Here is a 19549-nt window from a genome sequence, read left to right as displayed (position 1 = left end):
ACTGATTGGTGCAAATCTGCAGGAACATATAAGCTCCTTTCATCTTCCCAGTGACCAGTACAGATCCAAACCATTTGTTGTGAATGGTCCTTGGCTGATGAGGAAAACCACATCATGCCTAAGAAGGCTTTCTTGGAATTCTGACTGTCACGGGCCAAAATCATTCTAGCAGGTGATTTTAATGGTTATGGAGTGAGAACTGTCGGTTGCCAGCTTCTAGACTCACTCCCTGGCCTTCTTTTATTTAGCAGTGGAGAAGCAGAGCTGATGAATGGTCAGCGCTCCATTCTTAGAGCAGAGCAGCCTCTAAGCATGGGAGACCTGGTGGAAAGATAAAAACTCTTCCCTGGGCACTCTGTAAGCTGATGTGATTTTCTTCGATCCTTTAGCAAGAACTGAGGTTGACTGAAAAAATCCTTGTCTTGGCTTTGTTGGAAAATAAGCAAAAGCAGAGGAGAGTAAGCTACAGCAACATTTTGATCCTAAAACTAGTTGGCCTTGTGAAATTCAGATTTTTAGTACCTATCGCTAAAGTGTTTTTGTTTTTTGTTTGTTTGTTTGTTTGCTTGTTTGTTTTGTCCAAAATGGCCACTATAAAGTTTCTTCAAGGTTATTCTAAATAACATTTTTTTGCTCTTTAGTAAATTACTTTTGCTTCATCTTCATTCTTAAATGTGAATTAACTTTACTTTTCCATGTTTTAATGAGATAATTGGTATGAATTGTACTCAGACCTGCATTGACTACCGTATGTATGGGAACAGAATTTGTGCTTAGTGCTATACCACAGTTCCGAACAGACTTTTCTTCATCTTTGTATTAATTTTAAAAGTATTCTGATTCATATTTCCCCTCAAATAGAAGACAAGGCTGTTTTTTTCAGATACATAAGATTCTTAGAAAGCTGTTGTGTTTTACATAATTGTTCCTAAATTATATTTTGCTTTACGTCATAGATATCTCCTTTAATTTTACTAAAAAATTACACATTTTTCTGTGAATAGATGAGTAAAACAATGTGTTTTTTGTTGTTGTTGTTGTTGTTTTAAGTAATAATTTTCAAACATAGAAAGGGGTTATTTTGTTTTGTTTTGTCTATGGACAATGTTAAAATTCGTATGTTAAGGTGTATAAAAATTGTTTGATTCTCTTAATTTTGTATCAAGTTTGAAGGATTTTGCTTTAGAAAATAATACAGTAATTTTCTTTCCATCTCCAGCTGCCCCTAGACAATGCATTGAACTACACTTTGATGAAAAATATTCCATAGAGCCTTCTTGGGAATGTAAATTTGACCACATTGAAGTGCGAGATGGACCTTTTGGCTTTTCTCCAATCATTGGACGTTTCTGTGGACAGCAAAATCCACCTATGATAAAATCCAGTGGCAGATTTCTGTGGATTAAATTTTTTGCTGATGGTGAGCTGGAATCTATGGGGTTTTCTGCTCGATATAATTTTACACCTGGTAAGTATAAAACATCACAATTATTGATAGAGAACTTTGCTTTTAACTTTGCTTACGATGTACAATGTATAGTGGTATGTTATTTAATATCTTTAATGGGGTCTATCTTTAATATCAAAGAAATTATTAATAGATAGGAGATAATAGAAGATACATTTCACGTAATAAGTAGGGCTTATTCAAGCAAGAACTTTTCAGTACAGTTCTATCCAACATACATATACTCTGGCTCTGCAGTTTTATAAGAATTGTTTTCAACAAAATTCTATTACAGTAAATCATTCAAAATATTTCATGGGAAATGCTGTGCATTATGCCTGACTGTTACACTGTACAGCTTATCCTTCAAAATTATTATTGATAAAGTATTCTAATAAAAAAACTAACTACCTCAGGAAATTCCATCTTTGCATTTCCACTTTGCCAATTATTTCACCAGTTGAAGAGTGGACTAGTTCTCCCTTTTCAATAAAGTGATTTCATATGTTTTGCCAGAAAAGTGTGAAATACTAAATTGTATTAAGTAAATCTTAATTGTAATTATACAGCTATTCACTTGTCACTTTTAAAACTTAATTCATCAAATTAAAATAAAATTCATGGTCATGCTTTCCAACTGTTTTTTCTCCCACTTATCAACAAAAGATTGCTGCCTTTAAATTTCATTTTTGGCTGAAGCTACAGTATATTGCACTGAACTGCTGGATTTGACGTGCTTCTGTACCTTCTTATGTATTGAGTGATGAGTCATACCTTAATATAGCTTGCTCTAAAGCACTACAATTATAATGTAATTTTATCAAGTATGTCACCATTGATTCAATTAAATTATTGTATTAGGTGGAAAAATATTCTTTTATAGACATATATATACATATATATATATATGTATATATATATAGATAGATAGATATATAGATATAGATATATAGATATAGATATATATATGTATATATATATCTCTGCTAAAAATAAAGAACCTCAGATTCTGCTTGCTTAATTATTCCAGCAGCATTACAGAAAATACCAAGGCTACTTGAATGTTCTTCTATGTGGCTTTATTTCTCTAATGCAAAGAAAATAGTTATAAAATTAATTAGAGTAGTTCAATCTTCTTTAATGTCAAATATTCTGGTTTCCAGAGGGAAAGCATACTTAGATAATTCAAAGAGCAACAGAACACAGAATTTCTGTAGGAAATAACCTATAAACAGGTAGATGTATATGTTGTAGATGCAAGATAATACATGAAATTGCATTATATCCTTACACACTTGTCTCTGAAAAGTGAGTTAAATTAGTATGTTTCAGTTGCCATGGCTCTCTGGACTTTTGCCATTTTCCTCTCCATCTTCCCCAGAAGTTCTTTGCTTCAGATTTCATTTCCTTCTTTTTCAAAGGGATTTGTGATATGGTTGAAAATATGTCCATAGCATGACCTGCAGTTTAGTTTGTCTAAAAAAATTCTCAAATGATTATTTCATGGACAATGTTTTATTCTCATTTATTTTCTTCTGATGTAAGGTGGATTTCTACATGGAGATCAATGCTGTTAAATTTCTGTAACAGCATGAGTTATTCCAGACTTCAGATGGAAAAGCTGTCTTTTTTTTTTTTTTTTCCTCTTAGATTTTTATAGGAAGCTTTGTAAATGATAAAGGGTTTCTATGAATACTGGCCAAAATGAGAATATGGTTAGTTTTACAAGTGCAAAGCAGCACTGCTGCCTCATTAATCCTCAGTAACAGGATCCAGATCACATTCTGGATGAACTGCTTGACCAGTTCTTTGTGATATAAGAATGGATCAGGCCTCATATTTTGAGATGTACTGTCCAAGTATTTGCAGTTCAAGGGTTTGCTGTCAACTCATCAATGACTGACAGCTTTCAAGAGGGTGTAAAAGAGAGGCATTGCCTCTAGAAAGTAGCATCTAAATCCATCTTTGACTATTTCTGCAATTAAACTATTTACAAAGGAAAGGTCAGAAGAAAAAAATACAGCTGACTTATTTTTAAAGAACCTCAAGAATATGACTGAAAGTAATTTGACAATTGTTGGTATCTGGAGCAGCTTAATGATAGCTGAGTGATAGTTTGTTACCTCTACCTGTATGGGTGTAAAAAGTACTTACAGCTCTGTGTAAGAGGCTTCCTTCACTCTTGTGGTAAGCACTACACAATTGTCTTTTTTTGTAGCAGCACTCTTTGATGTTTCCCCATGTGAATTGTCCCCCAGAATTCCCCAAAACTTCCTCAGTTGCCATTTTTGCTCTTGGTGTCTGATGGATGTGTTGGTTTGTTGATGAAAGAAACGTAGTGCTGAGTGTGTGGGTGTTTGTGGTGTTGTGTATGATAAGATTTACAAAATAAGTAAGTAAATTTGGCTAAATTGAAGCTGTAACCATTTATTATTATTTGACTAGTACATGGAAAAGTAGAGAGAGAGATTATTTACTTTGTCTCCAGGGTGTACAGAAACAGCTCAATAGATGGAAGTTGAAAAAATATCAATAAGGGCATCTAGACAAATGTTCCAATGAAGATCTATTAGTCTGTGTAAAAGGAAAAAGCTCTGAGGCATTTTAAAACTAGTTTAGATTAAGTTCTAATAAAAAATAATTTATGTAGAAGAATCCTAAGGAATAGAGTAGTATTTTGCATTTACTAAACCTTTCCTGTTTAATTTCTTTCACTTTTGGATTTGAAATGATTGGAGCCCTAAACCGTATACATAGATAGAACTTCTTCTGCCAAAGCAAAATGCCAGTCTAATTTCAGCAGTTTCCCAACAGGTTAGGGTTTCAGGCATCTTTAAACAAACATCACTGTCTTGTCATATACTCTATTTAAGTGAGACCACACTTTCATTCCTCAGATTACTTTTCAGCATTCTGAAAGATGAACTCTAGGAGGACAAATGACTTTTATGACAAAAATTTCCAGAAGTCTATATAAAAACAACATAATCATATACCAAATAAGTGATAATAAGTGTCAGGTCCTACATTTTGGACACAACAACCCCAGGCAGCCCTACAGGCTTAGGGAGGAGTGGAGGAATGCTGCCTGATTGAAAGGGACCTTGATGTACTGATGAGCAGTCAGCTGAATATGAGACAGCAGTGTGCCCAGATGGCCAAGAAGGCCAATGGCATCCTGGCTTGTATCAGGAATGGAGCGGTGAGCAGGACTATGGAAGTCATCCTGCCTCTGTACTTGGCATCAGTGAGGCCTCAACTTGAGTACTGTGTTCAGTTTTGGGCATCTCAGTACAGAAAGGACATTGAGGTGCTGGAGCAGGTCCAAGAGAAGGGCAATAAGGATTGTGAAGCACTTGGAGAATATGCGCCACGAGGGGAGACTGAAGGAATTGGGGCTGTTTAGTCTGAGGAAAAAGAGGCTGAGGGGAGACCTTATTGCTCTTTTCCAATGTCTGAAAGGTGCCTAAATGAGAGCGGGTTGATCTCTTCTCACTGGTGACAGGTGACAGGACGAGGGGAAATGGCCACAGGTTGTGCCCGGGGAGGTTTAAGTTGGATATCAGAAAACACTTCTTTACAGAAAGGGTTGTTAAGCACTGGAATAGGTTCACCAGGGAGACGGTTGAGTCACCATTCCTGAGTGTGTTTAAAAACCCTTTGGAGTGCTGCTCAGGGACATGATTTATCAGAGGGTTGTTAGAGTTACGGTAATATTGTTAAGTCATGGTTGGAATTGATGATCTTTAAGGTCTTTTCCAAACTGAGTGATTCTATGATTCCATGATTCTATGATTCCATAAAACTACTGACAACTGCAAAAAAGTAGGCTTCTGGTTTTGTGATTTTATAAGCTATAGGGTTAAGTATGATTAGGTTGAATGGTATAATTCTTGAATATTTTTAACGTTAAAACTCTGGGTTAAAGGAAAGAGCTTTTTATTTTGTTATATCTAAGTACCAGTAACAACCAGATGCAATTTGGATATAAAATATCAAACATGTTATATGCCTTTATGTTTTTAAAAGTAAAAAAAAGTTTAGTCATTCATTTTATACTAGTTTGATTTTATATTTATTGTTAAGTAGAATTACTATCAAATAAAGATTAACTTCAATCATTTCTAAATGAAACTATATGAACCTATTAAATCTTTCTAAATACATATACAACCTTTTATTTTTACTTTCCAATCTCAGGTATGAAAAAAAAATGACAATACAGTATTTTGATTAATATTTGATATTCAAAATATTCTACAATATTTTGAAGTTGGTCTTTGGTTCATTCTGAATGCAAAACATATTGGTTAGTGAAGTACACAAAATGTCCCTTGCTCTTATTTCATTATTCTCTGGACCACTGAAACATCTATAGCTTTCAAATACATGACATTTCTGGGTCTTATTCTCCATCTCTTGTCCTCCTTTCTCCCAAAAAAGTTATGTCTCAAGAGCATTTTCCCAAACGATGTTAAATTTTTTGTCCAGTGCGCCACATGATGTTATGATGTGGAATACTGAAAACCAAAAATCACAAAACCATGACATCTAATCTTGCTGTTTCCAGCAGTACTTCGAAGGGACTTATTCTTGACAACCACTCTTTAAAATGACTCAATTTTTCAGAATAGACAAGGATTCACATCGAGAGTGGACATATTTATTCCATCCCTGCTACTCAGCTAGAATAATCAGATTTTTGTTTATCCTGGTCTCTGATTTTGCAGGACAGTGGCTTAAGATAGCACATCATTACTTTCAGTTCCATCACTTAGTAGAAACCATCTGTGTTTTTATTTGTCTTGTTAATATAAAGGTCAGACAGTAATGTTTTCTGTTCAGCTGCCTGATAACAGAAAACTGAAAAAGCTTTATACTCTTATTCCCCAAAAATGGACTGTAAAACTCTGTCTATTCAGAACAATGATTCTTTTACATCCACATTGCACTGGTACAAGTAGATCTAGAAAGACAGAATACAACAATAACATCAGCTATCTTGAGGGAAACAAAAAGTAAACCCAAAAAGAACAACAACAAAAAGTCTTCTTGATCAGGGTAGGTCTGTATTTTAGGAATGATGAAAAATGTTTGATAGATAAACTAAATTGAACTGTAATTCTAGAGAACAGTCATTTCGACACATAATATCCTTGTCCTTCTTTGTGTGTATTTAGGCATCCCAGACACCCAGGACAGGTGAAGAGTGCTTGTGAAATCTTGCTCACTTTCATGTTATTTTATTTCATTTTATTTCATTTCATTTTATTTTGTTTCATTTTGTTTCTTTTCATTTTGTTTCATTTTACTTTAATTCCCAGTTCTCTTCAGACATTGGTCTAATTGCTTCTAAGTTAAAATCAGCCACAACAATTTTTAACTAGCTTGTAATCCATTTAAGTTTTCTGGGAAATAATGAACTGTCTCAGAATGCATGAGACTATATGTGTTTGCCTTTTCCTCTAGGAAATTGTCTAACATTGTGAAAGATGAGTCATTGTAAATCTTCCTTTAAGCTTTTGAGCCAGAACAATATTTTTTTTTTTTTTTTTTTTTTTTTTTTAATGTGTGAGTTTGTTGCATTTATTTCTAGTCCTCAGAACTTCAAATTGTTATAAAATACTTATTTGAATTATGAATTTTTAATGTGTTCATGCAAGTGTGCAGGAGACAGCACTGCACTGCCTTTTGTAATGCATGTATTAGGACTTACGGTCTTCTGAGTGAAAATGAATTGCATGTAATATCTAGTATGATATATTTGCTCGTTAGAATGGACGTCGATCAGCTACATAAATGTATTTTCAAGGGAATTTGTTTTGCGCTCTTCTGTTCTACAGACCCCATTAATTTCCATGAACTGTAGGCTTACGTCAGAGTATTTCAGTACCATACATATTGGAAGGTAATGAGATAATGAGTTTCTTTCAAATACCAAGAGAAAAAGAATGCCTTGAGTGGAACAAATGAGTATATGGAAGTTCTCAAAAGATTCTCAGGTCCCATGTCACCTCTTTTTATCACTTTTCTTCCTCTTTTTATTTTTTTTTTTTTAATTTTTATTTTTATTTTTCCTTTTTTTCTAATAATACCTTGCAGAACTTCCTGCTATAGAAATCTCTGCATGCTGGAAGTATTATACTACTAGCAGAAAGAAGCTGTACACTGAAGTCCCTGCTATGATGAACTTTGCTGTAAAAATAAGGGTAATAGAAATAGATGACGTGGCTAATATTGAAAAAGAGAAGAAACCTATTGCAGAGTTTGGTAACAACTGCGTTAACTGGAGGCATAAGAGTTGCATTTGCATTGACTATGCGTACATAGGAGTGAAGGGACTTTCCAAGATGTGTGGTCCTAACACCAGGACTGCAAGCAATATGTTTCTAACTCAGTGTTTTATTTTATTTGGGTATCTTCTGCCTCAGACACTCCTATGGAAGTCCTATTGAAGCTTGGAGATGATAGTCATACAGAATCATAGAAATTACTCAAGTTGAAAAAGACAAAGATCATCAAGTCTATCCACAACCTGACCATATTGCCCTAACAACCCACTGCTAAATCATGTCCCTGAGGACCATATCCAATATACTTTTTAAGATGCCAGTTTTCTTAGTTACAAAAGCTAAATTCTTCTTCCTTAATGCCACGTTCCTTTTGACATCACTACCGTCCCTCTTCCCTCCACAAGTCTCTTCTCCGTGTCTGTTCCACAACTACTGAACACAGAATACTAGAGGAGGTTGAGCAGGATATTTTACAGTATTATATGTGCAAATAATTGTTCTCTATCTCCACTGGAAAAACTTTTCCATATATGTGTGGTATTTATGTGATCTTACCAATAAAGGTGATTATGGTTTTTCATTGCTAAATATTTTTAACTGAGGAACAGTGTTTCCCTGACAAAGAATTTGTCTTTTCAGAATCACCTAGGAGGAAAATTTAACAAATTTATATGTATGTTCAAAAATAATCCAAGCAAACTTTTTTTAATATTAATCCGTATTTTTACAACACCATCTTCTCAAAATAGTTTATATTACTACTTGATAGAGAACAATTAAAATGAAATCTTAGAGGCAGAGGAGAATTTTCTTTAAATATTATCTTTGTTATGCTTTTCCCCTAGAGACACTCTTCTGTCTTTACATAGTTACTACACTGAGTTGGTAAGCCTCAGGTCTGATTTAGAGAGGTCATCCTCTGCTTTAAAATGTAGAAATAACCAGTGAGCCCTAGACATTTATTTTCCTTTTTAATGTTTGATCTGACTGTAATATTTGTGAAGCACTTGGAAGTGATAGAATAGGGGAGATAATAAAGAATTTGTACTGAACAGAAGCCTGGGTAGTCTTCTTCCACAAGTGCTTTGGAACAACTAGTCTACTATGAGCATTTTCATTATTAGTGTATATATTCAGCATATTACCTCCAAAATTTATAAGTCATCTTCACAATTCTCCTTCAAATATTTTCACACCTATTTCATCAGGTAAAAAAATGAGAAACTTCTTACCTAATATGTAACAAATAAGTATCCAAAATATTTTAGTTCACTATAGCTCATCTGACTTCCTTATCTGTCAAATTTTTGGTCTATTTTTACTGGGATGCATTTCTAGATGATTGTATTGTGACCCCACCCTGGAAACACTTCTGTCTGTAATGTTTTCTCTTGGTGTCCTTGGCAATGTGAATGTCCAATTCCTCTTTACTTATCCATTCATTAAGTGGTTGAATTTTCATCTTTATGTATTGAATCTACAAGTTTCTGAGGTGTATGGCCAGTAAATCTTGACAATGATCTCTGTCCTTTTGTATAATCAGCATGACTGTGACTCTACTGTTAGGCAGAGAATCTGTTTCCTATTCTAGCCACAGACCTGCGAGTAGTCTGATTCTTTAGCTGTCCGTATTGAAAACTATGCTTTTATGTTAGGTACAAAAACATGTTTATATCACTTGTTTTCATTTGTCAGTTATCATTTGTTGTTAATTTGACATCTGCATAAGTGATTGTTGATTTTTTTTAAAATCACATTATTTACTGAAGTATTTCTCAAATCTAGCAGTAATAATTAAGGCTTCTTATTGTTATTCTTCTTATTATTATATTCAGCTTTTCTTAACAGATTTTTGCTTTCTTTGTATAGTTCTTCTGCCTAACTGTCCTTAAAGAAATTGAAACAAACCTTTGTTTTAAAGTTCTATACTCACCATAACTGAGAAAAAGTGTTCTTATCCAATAACTAGGAACTCTTATTCTGCATAGTGTAGTCTTTGAAAAAGTCAGTCATATTTCCGTTTCTAGAATTGAGTATTTTTGCAATATGAATAGTAAATTAGTAAATGCATCAAATTCAAATTGGCTGCAAATCAAACTAGTGGGGAAAAAAAAGAGCTTGAATTAAGTTTCTAAACACAGAGATTATTCTCAGCTGTCTCTCCCAAACTCTTCATAATTACAAAGCTCTGACAAATCAGAATTACTAACATAAGCTGCTGACAAGCTCTATTTGCTGTATTCATCTTTACCTGCACTAAGGGTTTATGAACAAACCCCATCTCAGTAACTTTAACTTAGACATATAGTAAAAGTAGACATACTGTTCTAAAAATCGTCATGAAAAACAGAGAAAGTGAGAAGTTGAATTTTTAAAAGTGAAATCTTAAAAGAATCTAAACTTTTAAATCTGAAATTTTGTAGGGAATATGGATATGAAGATAATAGTAAGTTGATGCAAGAGTCATTTGATTATTGTGAGACCTGTTCAGTATTTGTGTATGCTAGGTTAAAAATGGTTTTTCTTCTAACGTTAATTCCCTCTGTGCACTGATACTCCTTTACAATCTCATATATAGCATATTCTCTAGGTCCAAAGCGCAAGGCTGACAAAAAGTTCTATTGCCAAATATAGGACATAGCAGGGCTCAGTGGTAGTTCTCCACTGCTACTCAAAATATGTGGTAGATATCAATTTGGTGACTGTCAATTTAATAATTACCATAAATCTAATATAACCTTAAGAATGCTAAGTTTATTCACTGACTCTCAGTTCTCTCTCTCTTTTTTTTTCTTTTCTGATGCAATAAATTGAATTTTGTTGGTGTTAGAACACCACAATTAGTGATTTGTCTGTCTTCCTCAAAATCATCTGAAATGAAAGTACTTTCTTTATGTAAAAGTGCATCTTTTTTTTTTTTTTTTTCAAATGTGGTTATTGGTTAGTTCAAATACATTTTTTATCCCAGTTCCATTCGTCAATCAGTTATACCGCTTGTAAAATGAAGTGATAGAAGTTCTGCAATAACTTGCAATGATTACTGGTTCCTCTCCTTGTATTTAATGTTTTGAATACAAAACAAGTAGATTTTTGCTACATTTCCACTACTGCCAGTTGGACTTTCTGAAATGAAAGTGTCTGAGAATGTTTTTTGAAAGGAACAATTATTGATAACAAAAGAGGCCTGTGACTTTTGCTTTCAATTTTTTAATTATTTTGTGTGTTTATTTTATTATGTGTTCCTTTCTCTAAAATTGGAAATTAAATTCCAGACAAAATTTTCACTAACAAGAACTACCAAGCAAAAGTCATGATGATCTTCAGTGTCTTGAGCTGTTTACAAAATCTCATTTCCTCACCCTATCTGGTGTTGGAATTTAGTAGAAGTCAGGATTGAGAAGTTATGTATATTGCATGCTTTCCAAAAATGAAGAAAAAAATTTCTTGAGTCTGAGCTAGGTCAGCTACAGATTTTCCATAGAGTGGTGTCTATCTTCCACATTATATGGTGGGAGCTGGCAGCTGTGTTTGCATATCATTAATTTACTTATTCCTTAGTCACCTCATTCATTTATCCAGCACTCTGCAGACACTTAAAATATCGTTTTGGTTTTTTTTTCTCAATTCATTTAGGAGCTAGTGTAAAGACATTTTGATGCTAAAATGTCTCTTGAAAGAAAAAGAATTTAAGTAAAATTGGATTTAGGAAGATATGAATTAAAAATGATTATTTTCTTTATGGGTCTGGCAATTAATTATCTTCCAATTACATTTTATGTGTTTGCACTGTGTGCATTTTCTTTCCCCTTTAAGTACAAAGCAAAAGAAATCTTGTTTGCTAGAAATTTCATTCTGTTAAAAGGTTATATTCTCAATTTATTAATAAAAGGTGATACTTAAAACTACTTTCAAATTTTGTATTTATGATTAGTAAATGAAAACAGAATTCCTTAATCCTTCATGTATTCCCAAAAAGTGCATCTTATTTTTCAAAGTGATTTCACTGCAGTACAGTGTTGATTTAATTAGTGCAATCTTATTCATAAAAGCATTGTCTACAACTTTATACAACACTGAAAAGATTTCACCTAAACAGAACAAATTCTTCTTCAGTGTAAAGATGGGACTGTAGTCATATCAGTGATATTATTTGCATAGTCAGAGACATTAGATTAAGTCTAGTTTTCCATTCTGGTGTGGTATTCCTAATCTAACCAAAGAGTGCTTTGCAATTTTAAGGACATACAGTTTAATTGATATTTTTTAATTAAAATTATACTGATTATTCATAACTATGTCAATAACATTACTGTGAGCTAAATTACATCTGTCCACATGTTCAGTTTCTTACAAAAAATGTACAGTATAATAAATATCATAAATATTCAAATTCACAAAAACCTTTTGAAATCAAGTAATTCTGTTCCCTCAGTTTTCTTTTTGCTCTGAAGACTCTACTCAGTTATGCCAAATGCACTTTTTTGAATGGTAGCAGCTTAGTTTAGAACTCACTAGGTAAATGAGGGTCTGATATTAGCGTTTCCTCAAATAGATTTGTAGAGAATTTAACTTCAGTGAGCAAAAATGTTTTAGTCTGTGCTACATGGTGTAAAATGGACTTGCAGTTACAGAAAAATTTTGATATTTATAGTCTACCAGATAAATGAAAATACTATCTGAGAGGAAGGAAAATAATGGCAGATTTCCAGAAATAAGTAAGCAAATGCTATTCAATAACTCTCAAAAAATATTACTTCAGAGATGTTATGCTAGATATACATAAAGGTTATTTGAATGCTTTGATATCAAAAGACTATTTTGTGTTTGATGTTAAGAAAGACTGCTCAAATAATGAGAAAGATGATGAGAACAGAATGGCCAAATATTTTTTTGAGAATTCAGATTCAAATAAATGAATGGCATGGAACATCCATTATTAAAAATCTGTGGTAGCATGACAAAAGCAGGCAGCATGAAATGTGCTATTCTAGTCACATATCAGCCCCGTAGATGACAGTGAGAAGCCAGAAGTTGTTGTGTAACCGGACTTACAAACATAATTTGCCAGATGTTATCTGATAGTTGAAGCTCAAGAGACAATGTTATCAAATCTGCTGGTTGCGGTATGTGGGTTAATAAAAGATTGTATGATACCACTTCCGGTTTGCTTTTGAATTTTCTTTTCCTTTATTTTGTGTAGTTCATTTCTAAACTCTAAGTCAAAATTAATATTAAACGAGAATGCAACAAATTACTCACATAATTGTTTTGCTCTTTAATGCTGATTTAATTTTATGGATTAAACACTTGGTCATTAACTGCCACCAACTACAAAGTTCATGATGAAATTATTTAAAATAAGTAATTTTTTTTTTTGTAAAATACATACTGATGCAGCAGTTTAAAAATCAAGATTCAGGTAACTTTGAATCTCTTTCTCCTGTGTGCTTGCTCGATCTCTACAATGATCATCCTTAGCAGTAATATACTTGTTTGTATAAAGTTTTATTCATGTTGATGGCTTTTTTTTGTTGTTGTTGGGTTTTTTTTGTTTGTTTGTTTTTTTATCACTACAGCTTTAGATGACTCTTTTAAATCAAGCTAGGAAAAATCCTGCTGTTTGGCAGCCAGAAACCTGGTCTAGTCAAATGAAATGTAATTATTGCCTGCCTGCTGGATAAGCAGCTGACCTATACGTAAAAATCCTGGGTACTGTGACTGACCAATTTTCACTCTTTCTAAGACACTGAGCTAGAAAATTGCTGTAGCATTCAATACACAAATTGCTAAATTCAGGTCGGATTGTGGACATAATTATCTGTATTGATTAATTACTTGAATAATATTAAGAATGCCAGCAAATCCAGTGGAAGTCAAATTGTTGCTTTGGATTGGTAGTTTTTGAATAGAGCAGAAAAAGTGCAGATTTGTTAAATTACAGAATCACAGAATTGTAGGGCTTGGAAGGGATCTCTGGAGCTCATCTAGTCCAACCTCCTGCTAAAGCAGGTTCCCTACAGTAGGTTGCACAGCAAATCATTCAAGTGGGGTTTGAATATCTCTAGAGAAGGAGACTCCACAACCTCTTTGGGTAGCGTATCTCAGGGAAAAGTAGATATAACTATGGTGCTAGTAGACATCAGTTTAAAGCTATTCAAACTCTGGATTAAAGATCTCCAGCTCTACAATGAGCTATATTTTTCTAATTTCCATGATAAACCAGCTTCAGAATCATTTAATGAATACTGAGCATGTGGCATGAGTGATACATAAAATTACTGTCAATTGGTTAAAATGTTCTAGTTTACAGAAAAAGTTTGAAGACCCTCTGATTTAGAATTTATCAACCTGTTGATTTTTTTTCATGTGGGTATGTAACAAAAAATGTCTTACTGCTCCTGATTAACAACACTTATTAAGTATTTAACTGAAGTGGAAATCATTTGGGGCTAGGAATAGTATGAACTATGTTTATTTTAGACATATGTATGGATATCGTAGGGATTTCCTCATCAAAATAATAGAAGTCCCAGATGACGTAGTGTCTTGTTTCTAATAGATTGTCTATGCTATATAAGTATTAGCAATTAATTGTGGTTTGGATTTTACTTTGTCACTTTTAATTGGAGCAAAACTGTCAAAGAAAAGGAAACGTTACCTTCATGAAGTTTTAACCAACAGGAAGCAACAGAACCGTAAGGCAAAAAACTAGCTGTAAATCCTTAGGTAAACCATGAATTCACAATCTGCACATATATTCTCCTTCATTCCTTCATGTTTTTTGATTCTTCCTTAAGTGTATGAGGAACCAGAATGACCTTTCCAGCATTATTCTTCCCCAGCATCTGCATCATGGCATCTGTCCCCTGATCAAAAGGCATTGCAGAATCTACGTGGGGCTTGAACTTTGTCTAAGTGTTTTTGTCCCAAAATCTCAGAAATTCCATCAGGAAGTAGAGAAGTGTTATTGCTCCCTCCTTATATATTACGTGTATCTTCTTTATATCTTGATTTTATCCTGTATAATGAAATATAAAATTCATAACTATATGTGAAATTTAAGTAGAAACTCACAGGAGTCAGTCTTTTGAGTTCTGGAATATATTGAAACTCTTCCCCATAGAAAAAAAGTCTACTCCCTGCTGTTAACAGATGAAGAAAAAAAGGAGAGTGAAAGTACGACTATCTCCAAAGCAGTTCTACAGTACAGTCTACATCTCAGGCTGATATAAACCCACCTTCATAGGCCATATTACATTTAAGAACACTGCTGTGGTCAGCAGCTCAGTGCACTCAAAGGAACATGATTTCTAACCAAGAAAACTCCAAAAAGTAGCAGAAAGAAAAAGAAAAATGGTATGACTGAGAGTTATAGGGCTGGAAGGGCAGGACAGATGACTTATGACTTCCCTGCAGATGTTTCATTGACTTGCTGTTGAGCTCAACAATTCCTCATGTTATAGAAGTTTCACAGCTCCTCCTCTTGCTTACTGAAAGTGAATACTTAAGCTGCCACATCTCTTGTGGTAGGCACACATAATAACAATTGGATTTAACAATCTGGTTTAATTTTTCTGGTTTAATTTTTTTTTTTTTTTTTTTTTTTTTCCCCTTCTTTGGAAACAGTGGAAATTCAGGCTACAATGAGAATGGGTGAAGCTCTAAAATTCTCCCTCTGGTGCTGAAAAAAATGCATATTTCTACTGGATACTAAATACATTTTAAAAACATCCTACAGCTCTACAATATGCTTTATCCATTAACTTTCAAAAGTCTAGCAGCTACAGAGTAAAATAATGAAAAGCTCTTTTTCTATGATTACTTCTTTCCACTCTAAGGATCACATATTCAAGAGCATTATGTCTGCTTTATCTTTCTAGTATCTTATACAGACAGATGATTAAGCAATCAATTGTTTTTGCACGTTCAGCTAGATTTATTTTCTTACAAGGTTATTCACTATAGAAAAATACACCTGGTTCTCTGCTAGGTGCTAAGAGAAAAATATTTGAAAATGGCAAGACATCTGCTCTTAAAGTGGAAGATGAACTGTTCACTTATGACAATTAGGATCTGTTTAAAAACCGTTTGGATGTGGTGCTCAGGGACATGATTTAGCAGAGGGTTGTTAAGAGTTGGGGTGATGTGCTTAGGTTGCGATTGGACTTGATCTTTAAGATCTTTTCCAACCTGAGCAATTCTATGAGTCTATGTACTTTACAGCCTACATAACATTGCCAGCTACAGCAAAGGGATGTCAGTTGATGTAAGCACTGCTGACATTTCTATTTGTATTGAAAATATGTTTTAACGTGTGGTCAGCTAAAGGTTATTCAGACACAGACACAACTTGAACCAGCACAATTAATAATTTCATTTGAATATAATAGCTGAAAACAAAGTAGCACTTCAACAGAATTGAGAGTTCTCTTGAATGTTCTGGTTAATTTTTTAAAAATAAATATTATGTCCAGAATACAAATAAGAGAAAGCCTTTCCACTACAATAAAATCACAACAGTTACTTTACATTGCCAAATTATTCCCATACATTTCTTCCATCCTGGTAAATCCACTCTATGGTCTAATATATCATGAACAGCTTCTCTGAAAAGACAATGTGAGTTTTCACACAACGGTAGCAAGAAAAACCATGTATGAATTGATTCAATCTGAAGAATGCCAGCAACCATTTGTGGCTAAACCCACTGAGTCATTTTCCCCTGTATTTCTACAGCGAACTGAAAGTATTATTTCCTTGGACTGGGCTACCAGTCATCTCTAACAAATCAATAAGACAAATCATGAGCCTTAGTAATATTATACTGAAATTACATAACTAGGCCATACTTAATATTCAACATCATTCAGCAAAGGCTCTATAGCACTTTTATGTTGCACACCTTTCTCATCTTTCTCCCTGGTGAGGTTTAGGTACCATTAATCAACCACAAGAAACCACTAAGATATTATCTTGGGGACACATATGCAATACTGCCCTTGATAGTTGACAGCCAGTCCTGGCAGCCATATCAACTGCACTGTTGCATCAGAGATTGCTTGGCTGCAGTTCTTAGATAGAATGGGCTCCTGAGCTAGTTCAGTTTTTTTTCACACATTTCTGGGCAACTGGCAGACAAAGGTGTATGCAGACTCTGAGATATTTCTCATACGATGATCTTTTCCCCATATTTCTAGACACATTGTGCTGCATGAGGGGAATGTGATTGCTAATTGGGGCATCCTGCATCTAATACAAATATTTAACATAAAAACAATTATCTGCCAAACAATCTCACCCAAATCATCAAGGCTCCCAGAACCAATGTTTCCACTAAGCAGTAAGTAATTGTGGATATTCCTGTTCTCCTTTCTAAGTCTGTATTGCAGTACCAAGAAGTACTTCACACTTTTGAGATTTAGGTACAGATATCAAATAGTCCAAACACTCTTTGAGGATTTCAGGATGGCTTGATTCCCACTCATACAAAATTTATATTGGAGAAATAACTTACTCTGAAGAGATGATAGAGTAAAACAGAAGCAGGCTGAGATCCCAGAAGTCCGCCACTGCGTACATAGAGAGAAATCTAGACACTAACTCTGTATTCATATATCCTGTTCCAGTGGAGTTCATTCAAGCACTTCTTGTGTACATAGTCTCACCAAGCGTAATAAGTAGCTAAGATTGGATTCTCTTTTTCTGATGACACTGCCCTTACATTTCCAAAATTATGTCAAAGAAACAAATATTAATTTTTGGCATACAAATACCTGTCTCTTGCTAATGCATGCAGTATATCTCATCTCACTGATGTCACTACAGCTATGGAGGTTGAACACTGGTGTAACTTACCAATTACAGCATACAGATAAATTGATTGTGAACTAGCTGAGAACAGTAAGTGTGACATAAGAATTAAAAAAATAATATAAGTTAGAAATACAATTTCTGGGAAGCAGTCTTTGTTATGTCAGCAATACTATATGGAATCTAGTTAAAGTAGCTTGAGTAAGTAGACTGTATATTTCTATGATTTTTTGTTTATTTGTTTATTTGTTTTTTCTTAATATGATTTTACTTTCCTTACTACTTGCATCATTTATTTATAAAATTTCTTCTTAAGAAAAATAGAAGCTGTATACTTTACTGGGACATTGATCACCAAGCACAAGGCAGAGTAGTGCGTCCTTGCAGTCCTACATTTTCAAAAACAGAATTTCTCAAACTTCTTTAGGGCATTCACTTCAATTATGCCCTGGTTCAGCTAAAAAAGCATTAACAGCATAACCAGCATCATGGTTGCTGACGAGCAACGGAAACACACCCAGAACAGAACTCTTGAGGGGGGGGTGAGCCACAGCCATTATGTTCCAGCAGTAGAGGATGGGGTGGGGCCAGAACAGGTGGCCTGGATTGCTAAAGGGTTATTCCACGCCCTGTGACATGTGGAAGGCTATTAAGCTTCCTGCTTTATAGCTTACTAAGGGGAAGATGGCTAGGAGGGAGGTGTTTTCTTGGAGGATTACTGGGTGTTGGGTGAGATATATTGGTAGAGGGTTATTGGTTATGTGAAAGAATGATTTTGTGGTGCTGGACTGCTGCTGAGTTAAATCCCAATAACTGTTTTCTTCATGAGAAATTGATCTCGAATGTCGAGGTGAAATGCTGAGTTGTACTCGCTTCTTACTTACTTCAGTTAACTTCTTTTCTGACTGCACTGAGAAACTAAGAATTTGGAAGTGTTGTTCTATGTATAACCTCAAAAATATATGTTGTTGCTCACAATGTTTTCTTTAAAAGTCAGTACGTAAAATACCAAGGCCAAATATGGTTTTTGCTAGCTGTAATTATTATAGAGCTGTTTTTCCGGGTGTCTAGTAAACTATGTTTTTATTTGAAGATCCTGTTTTACAGACACAGAAATATTTATTGTAGTGTCAGTAAGACTACAGAGCCATAAAGATTCATTGAACGAATTTCCTTTTGGCTAACAAAACAATAATTCCTATATTTTTGTGCATCTGGTTCACTTAGAACTTTTTTGTTCCTTAGCACTTTTCCATTGCTCTTTTCTAGGGAGTAGCTAAATCCCCTTGCTCGTACACATCACAAAATATTTATTTTTAAAACCTTTTTCCCCTTCATTTTAGATTTGTTTTTGTGATTCTTTAACAAATTTTCATGCTTTTAGAATATTATGGTCATTTTCCTGTTTGCTCATTGTATCATCAAATACTAGGAGAAAACCATTAAAAATTGTTTTGTATAGAGTTCTGCAAGCACTGCTTTTACGGAGAAGTATTATTTGAAAATGCAGGACTAGTTTAGGCTCCCATAAGTAACTGTGAAAGATACCTAATTTCATAAACTTGAAAATAAATAGCTGATGGCATGGTGAATGTTACAATTCTGTTTACTTTTCCACGAATATTTACATGAAATCAGTTCTCTGATAAATTCTGTGATAGAGATAGATGTGCATACACTAGAATACCTTAAATATTCATAGTTTAAAAACTGAATGACTGCTTCTAGTTTTTTAAATATAGGAAAATGAAAAGATATATCTGTAGTTGTCTGTTCAATAAATGAAACTGAACATGCGTTTTTTTATCATTAGCAATTTTAACTTGTACATGCTGTGATTCTTGCTCATATATGTAAAGTATATTTTTCTGTATAAAAAAGCATAAACATTTGTTTTGAAAATCAACAATCTATACTGCATAGTTCAATCAAGTAATTCCTTCATTTCTAAGTATTAGGGGAAAAAAAATTAACTGTAAAATAGGTCTCATACATGCAC

General features: G+C 33.9%; 1 protein-coding gene across 1 annotated transcript in view; it reads left to right on the top strand.

Moving 5' to 3' along the window:
* Positions 1 to 19549, top strand: part of NETO1 (neuropilin and tolloid like 1) — a 60650-nt gene that overhangs the window by 10330 nt on the left and 30771 nt on the right. The window contains exon 4 of the mRNA XM_042840095.1: positions 1220 to 1468. Within this exon, the coding sequence (XP_042696029.1) occupies positions 1220 to 1468 (249 nt within the window). The remainder of the gene's footprint in view (positions 1 to 1219; positions 1469 to 19549) is intronic.

Source organism: Centrocercus urophasianus, unplaced genomic scaffold, assembly GCF_019232065.1.
Source record: "Centrocercus urophasianus isolate 14NV4802_14NV808 unplaced genomic scaffold, USGS_Curo_1.0 seq_11, whole genome shotgun sequence".
NCBI lineage: Eukaryota > Metazoa > Chordata > Aves > Galliformes > Phasianidae > Centrocercus > Centrocercus urophasianus.
The sequence above is the reverse complement of the archived record's forward strand: the minus strand, read 5'-3'. Positions and strand labels throughout refer to the sequence as shown.